Source organism: Capricornis sumatraensis, chromosome 1 (assembly GCF_032405125.1).
Source record: "Capricornis sumatraensis isolate serow.1 chromosome 1, serow.2, whole genome shotgun sequence".
NCBI classification, from domain to species: domain Eukaryota; kingdom Metazoa; phylum Chordata; class Mammalia; order Artiodactyla; family Bovidae; genus Capricornis; species Capricornis sumatraensis.
This window is the reverse complement of record NC_091069.1, coordinates 208,989,392-208,995,889: the sequence shown is the minus strand read 5'-3', so window position 1 is coordinate 208,995,889 and position 6,498 is coordinate 208,989,392. Positions and strand designations below refer to the sequence as shown.

The 6,498-nt window shown below is 49.4% G+C and overlaps 1 protein-coding gene across 1 annotated transcript; it reads right to left on the bottom strand.

Annotated features, from left to right (window-relative positions):
- Window positions 1–3,665: 3,665 nt before the first annotated feature.
- On the bottom strand, window positions 3,666–5,852 carry LOC138090251 (ubiquitin carboxyl-terminal hydrolase BAP1-like). Its single transcript, XM_068985758.1, is given in 3 exon segments — window positions 3,666–3,971; window positions 3,973–5,708; window positions 5,711–5,852. Coding segments are annotated over 3 exon segments (2,184 nt in total).
- Between the last annotated feature and the right edge of the window lie 646 nt (window positions 5,853–6,498).

The following is a 6,498-nucleotide window of genomic DNA, read 5'->3' as shown; positions in this document are numbered from 1 at the left end:
ATGCCTGAATATCAATTTGATTAACATAAATAATTAGCAGCTTCTACTCGGTTCTAGGTCTTGGTGAGATGCTGCAAATACAAAGGGAAACAAGGAATATGTTCTCTCTTCAGGGACCTTGGAGTCAAGCAGAGGGATAGTATTAGAAATGGTGATAATGCTAGTAACCATACTTTTTGGATACTTACTACAAGGCCAGAAACATTTCCTATTTTAATTCTTGCAGCAACCCAGCCAAGAATATGCATCATCTCTTTAAGAAAGAGAAAATGAGATTCTGAGGATAATCAAATTTCCTAAATCAATGCTTTCTCAGCTTTCTCAATGGCAATGTGGGATAGGAATCTAGACCTCTGACTTCAGATTGATTGTGCATCGCATTGGTCTACTCTCAGCTGAAATCATTATTAACATATAGCATTTAATATACATCCAGCATACCTCCCCAGAGGAGAGAGGATATAGCTGGTGAGCTGTTACATGAAGTTACTCCTTTTTCTTTTTTTCTCCTGTGACATTGATGACACAGGCTAGAAGGTCCACACTCATCAGTTTCTAAATGTCTTCCTAACTTGCATGGAGTGACTTCAAGCAAACGTGATTAATATCCATACTTTTAATAAAGAAACCTATTTATATTGATGTGGTGATCAGAGCATAAAGCATATTATAAGCCTTTCCTTTTCTCCACCTTCCTCTAAGTCTAGGCCTGGATGACTTCTCACTCAGAGAGCCACAGGCTTGCTGGTCTGTTTGTGGTAGAAATCGTGATGCAAGAAAATTACTTCATCTCTCTCTGTCTTAAATACCCTATCTTCTGCTTTGTTTCCAAAGCCATCTATCTTAGGGATGATGTTGGGAAAGAGGTGTCATACTCTAGTAGTGATTTCTTGAGGTAATTAGAGAATTTGTATGTCAATGCCCACCCCTTCCTTCTGGCTTAAAATAATAGTTGTAATAGAGGAGTTCAATGGTATTTGACTATTTACTTCTTATTAATGAACAATTGATCTATAAATATGCAGTGAATGCCAGACATGTAGCTGGAAACATGTTAAATATTTTCCAGTTTCCTCCCTGCAAGCAGCTTCCTCTGGTGAAAGCTTGAAGTGGTTTCCTTAGCTCTGGACTCTGTCTGATGACTCAGCTCAGCTGGTCACAGCTCTTGTAGCAATTTTTCTGTTTTGTTACTTAGTCGCTTAGTGTGTCCAACTCTTTGCCACCCCATGGACTTCAGCCCTCCAGGTTTCATGGACTATAGCTCTCCAGTTTCCTCTGTCCATGAGAGTTCCCAGGCAGGAATACTGGAGTGTGTAGCCATTTCCTTCTCCAGGGGATCTTCCCAACCCAAGGATTAAACCCAAGTATCTTGCAAGTCTCCTGCATTGGAGACAAATTCTTTACCACTGAGCCACCTTCTTGTGCTCACAGCTCTTTTAGCAAAAGTCCCTCAATTTCCCAATTCCACCTGTCCAGAGAGGATGTTGATTATCGTGAGTTCTATATGACATACCTGCATTTGAGGTAGGGGTCAGGTTGCTTAGGAGGAAAAAAGTGAGATAAGGAGAGGGTAATGTAGACTTTACTTAGGAAAAGTACACAAATTATGTTATTTTACACAATTATGGTTTATTGTGGGAGAAGGCAATGGCAACCCACTCCAGTACTCTTGCCTGGAAAATCCCATGGACGGAGGAGCCTGGTAGGCTGCAGTCCATGGGGTCCCTAGGAGTTGGACACGACTGAGTGACTTCACTTTCACTTTTATGCATTGGAGAAGGAAATGGCAACCCACTCCAGTATTCTTGCCTGGAGAATCCTAGGGACGGAGGAGCCTGGTGGGCTGCTGCCTATGGGGTCGCACAGAGTCAGACACAACTAAAGCGACTTAGCAGCAGTAGCAGCAGCATATGACATAAAATTTTGACCTCTGGTGCATGGAGTACCCTGAAATAAAGTTTCCAAGTTTGGTCTTAGGAACTGGGCTGAGAAAGCAGAGAGTTTGTACAGAAACGGGCACTCACCAGATGCTGAGGGTGAGAGGAGGGATAGATTTAATGGGGTGGGGCAGAGGCATTCTAAAATGTGTTTATCAAGGATGGGTTTCAAAATATGGAGCTACATTGGTAATTTAAGTTATCAGGACTCCAGGAAGCACAGAATTAGTTCCAAGAGCAACAAAACGTCTGGTTCAACAAAATTCTCAGTGGATGCCTATTTGATGGGTATCAACTCGAAAGAGCTTAGATATGTTCCAGTCTCAGAAAATACTAGAAGTTAACTGATCCAAATAATAGAATCCATGGGTGAGTACTTTGTAAGTGACTTTTTTTTTTTTTTTTTTTCACGATCCAATAATTAGCCCAATTGTTGTAGACCCTATGTTGGCTAATAATTCACTAGCACTACAATGCCCTTTTATGCTTTTATTTTTTTTATTTTTATTTTTTATTTTTAAGGAGAGTTTTATTCATTCATTCATCCAGTATTTACAGGGGCCAGAGGGGTCGGGCTATGCTTAGCACAGAGAGGCAGCTGCCATACCTGCAGACCTGCAGCTGCCCCCCCCCCCCCCCCCCGCCTCCAGTCACTATGTACACATAAGGGGATGGCTTGGATCGCCTCAGAGCCACCTGCCAAAGGCCATGGGGCTCCGTCTGGGGCCTGAGCTCCAGAGGCAGTGCTGGACCCATTAGCCCTTGGCCATCAGGCCCTCTGGGAACATGGGGCTCCAACTGGTTGACTTGGTCCTGCTGTCCCCCACCCTGAGTGCCCTGCAGAAGCTGAGAAAGCTGGCATGGCAGGGAGAGCTGAGTGGTGCCAGCTTTTGCAAGCAGCCCTGTCTCTGCTGTCTCTAAGAGGAGGGAGACATAGTAATACTGAGGGCCTGGGCAGAGGCTCCTCTGAGCCCAGGAGCCCAAGGCAGGCCCCTTGCCAGGGCCACAACACTGAAGACAAGGAGCCCAGGGCCCTGCCACAGAGAGCAGTCTCGATGAGGCTGGCTGGAGCCAGGCCAACCAGCTCAAACACTCCTCTCTGCTCAGGCCATGGGACCCCAGCAGGCTGCTCATCCTGCTGGGACATCCCACTCCGAGCCTAGTCCAGCAGCCAGGGCCCTGAGTCTGGAGCTCTCCCAGGAGGAATGAAGAGCAGACCTGGCTTGCTCAACAGCAGGAACACCTGGGGACTGGAGCAGCAGGGCCCACTGCTCATGTGGCCCCCAGCTGTGACCCTGCAGGAGTGACTCCAGCCCTCCAGGATGACAGTGTTAGGAAAGAACTCAGAATCAGGAAGCTGGCTATGTCAACACAGTGGTGGCAAGATAGGCCAGAGCCCAGAAAAATAGACGTCTCTGTAGGTAAAATATATATTCTGCTGCCCAGGCAGAAAGGCCAGGTCCTGCCGCTCCACAGCTGGCTGTGGAGGAAGCTGCAGCACCTCACTGGGCCTCAGCTCTAGCTGCTGCCTCCGGAGCATGACAGAGCCAGCCTGCCCTGCCAGGCCCAGGGACACGAGGCCGAGGATCCCAGCTTGGCTCCCATTCCCAGGGTCTGGGCTCTCCAACTGGAACTATCTGGGAATACTGGGAAGAGGTGGACGGGTCAGGGAAGGGCCCTGGTGAGGGCCAGGCAGCAAGAGTGAATGCAGGGTCTGGCCAGCCGTCCTCACTGGTGCTTGGCCTTATACGGACGGGAGCATTTCTGCCGGTCCGGCTTCCACTGCTTGTGGAGCCGGCAAATGCTGACCCCCTGGCGCCGCCGCACTGAGATGTTTTGTTCCACCAGGTTGGCCAGCATCATTTCCTGAGCCAGCGTGGAGATGAAGGTGCAGATGAACTCATCGTAGTTGTGGGTCCTTCTCTGGTCGTCAGTCTTGAACTTCTTCCTCTTCTCCACTTCTTCCTTGAGACAGGCCTCATAGTTTGCAATCTCAGCCTCCACACACTTCAGCAGCGCCAGCAGCTCCCTTGGTTGAATACTTCTTCCCATTCAAGGGCTCGCTAGGCCTGACCAGTCCCGGCTTCTCTCTACTGTCCACAGCCTCCACCACTGCCTTCTCCTCTGGGCTGCCAGACCCGTGGCTGCCTTGGCTCGGTCTGATGGAAGGGGAGGAACCCTTCCCACTCTCTGTCAGTGCCAGCGGACTCAGCACACCATCCTCAGCCAGGTGCAGGAAGCCCGTGCTGATGACAGGACCCAGGTCGCGTACAGCATGATTGTAGCATATGCAGTCAACAAGCAGCAGGCTGTCGTCCTCTCCAAAAAGCACCTTGGAGATGTGGGAGGTGAAGGGACTAGAGGGCCGCGTGCGGTTGGCTGAGCGGATAGGCGGGCGCAGTGGCGAATTGAAAGCGCTGCGCATCTCAGAGGCTGTGTCCGTGCTCTCGTTGCTGGGGGTGGGCGAGGGCTGCGAGTGCGTGCGGACTGCCACAGCTGGACTCCCGACCCCATTGCTCGTCTTGATGGACAGAGGAATTGAGAGGTCCTTCTGGGATTCTTTGAGCTTCTCGGCCAAGACGTTGATGGTGTTGGGCTGTAGCACTGACAGCTGCCCATCCCCAGAGCTGCTCAATGGCTCTGGTTTCCCCGGGCCCTTTCGCTTATACCTGATGGCAGAGCTGGTGCTCTGCGCGTCGTCCTCCTCCTCATCCTCGTAGTCATCCTCATCGTCTGAGTACTGCTGTGGCGGGCGCACCGGAACTCTGCTGCTGCCCACACCCACTGCCAGGTCTTCCTCCTCCTGCATGGGGACTTGGCATAGTTGATTGTCCAGAAAGGCTGGCAGCAGCTAGACAATAGGAGTGGGTTTGGGGGGACCCCCATTGATGTTGCTCCCTAGAGGCTTCACCACCAGCTTGGGTTTGCTAGGAAGGCTGTGGGTCGGGACTTGTGGGCACGAACCAGCCACCTCCTCCACACCATCTGTGTGGGTGCTCTCAGAGGCCACCAGAGCCCTGCTTGTTTCCAGCGCCAGAGGGGACTTGCTGCTGGCGGGTTTGGACTCTTCAGGCAGCTGTGACTCTTGAGACTTGTGGGTCTGAATCAGCTCTGGCTGTGTTACCCTGATCAGCTGCTGTAAGGCCTCCAGTATGGTCTGATGGTTCACCTTCAACACATGTAGCCTGGCCTCATACTTGATTCTGCAGTCGGGCACCACCCCCATCAGATTGACGTGAATGTCATGGTAGGGTTCCCCTGCAGTGGCGAGGCCAATACGTTCCATGATGTCCTGCCAGGCTTTGTCCGTCCACTCCTCGTCCTCCCCCCAGGGCCCATGGTCAATGGGGTAGACCTTCAGCCCATCCAGCTCAAAAAGCCAGCCTGTGATAGGCACATAGCTGACAAAGTGGAAGGCTTCCATGGTCCACACAACACTAAGGCCATTCTGCTTCTCGGGGAGGTGGCGTGGCTTAGGTCTGGCATGGCTATTATGTGCCTTGGCCAACTCCAGAGCATTGCCAATCGCATATCCTTTGCTCTCGGGGCTGAAGCCTTTGGTGAAGTCCTTCATGCGACTCAGGGTGGGCCCCAGGTCCACATTGCTGAAGTTCAGGAGCACGGTCAGCAGGGCATGGGTGGCACAAGAGTTGGGGATCAGCTGGTGGGCAAAGAACATGTTATTCACAATAGCATCATCAATCACAGACGTATCATCCACCAAGATAGAGACCTTGCGACAGGATTGGCGCTCTTCGATCCATTTGAACAGAAGATGAATCCATACACGGGGCCCTGGCATTTGCTCTGAAGGTCATAAATCTCCTCCACCTGCACCCCTTTGACACCAAAATCTTCCACGAGGAGGGTGAAGAGGCCAGAGTGGCTCTCCAGCTCCAGCCAGCCCTTATTCATCTTCCCGTGGGGCGGGCCCTCAGCACCATGTCCAGGCCCTCTTGACCCACCCACCATCACCCTGCCGGGGGCCCCCTCCACCCCCCTTTTATGCTTTTAAAATATGCTATGTTTTCAATAAACAAACACACAGGATACAAACAGTGCAGATGAAGAGGCATCTTGAAATATGACATTCTATTTTATGTTTAGGCTTTTAATTTCAGAATATGAAAATTCTGGCAATTAGAACATTGCTTTTTAACACTTTTAAAATTTCTTTTTTCTCACAAATTCATCTTAGGTCTATATACATGTAGTATTGCTCTGCAACATTTTTTTGACATAAACATTGTCAAAGAGAAAAATTGCAAGTGATTGATTCAATGAGTATTGCCATTGTTTACCATGAAACTTTAAGTCACTCTTCTATTGAAAATTGATCAGGGACAGTTGTCCATGATGATGTTGAGCTATACCTCAAGTGCTGATAGAATACCTTTCCTGTGTTTCTGTTTGTTTCTTGAGGTTGAAAATATTGAGGGAATGAAAAGGAGGAGAATTATGTAAGTATAAATTGCTGGTGTGTACAGGATATGTACATATTTATTTGTAACAGAATAAGATGATAAATAACAAAATGAATATTAAAAAGCTTTCTGAGACT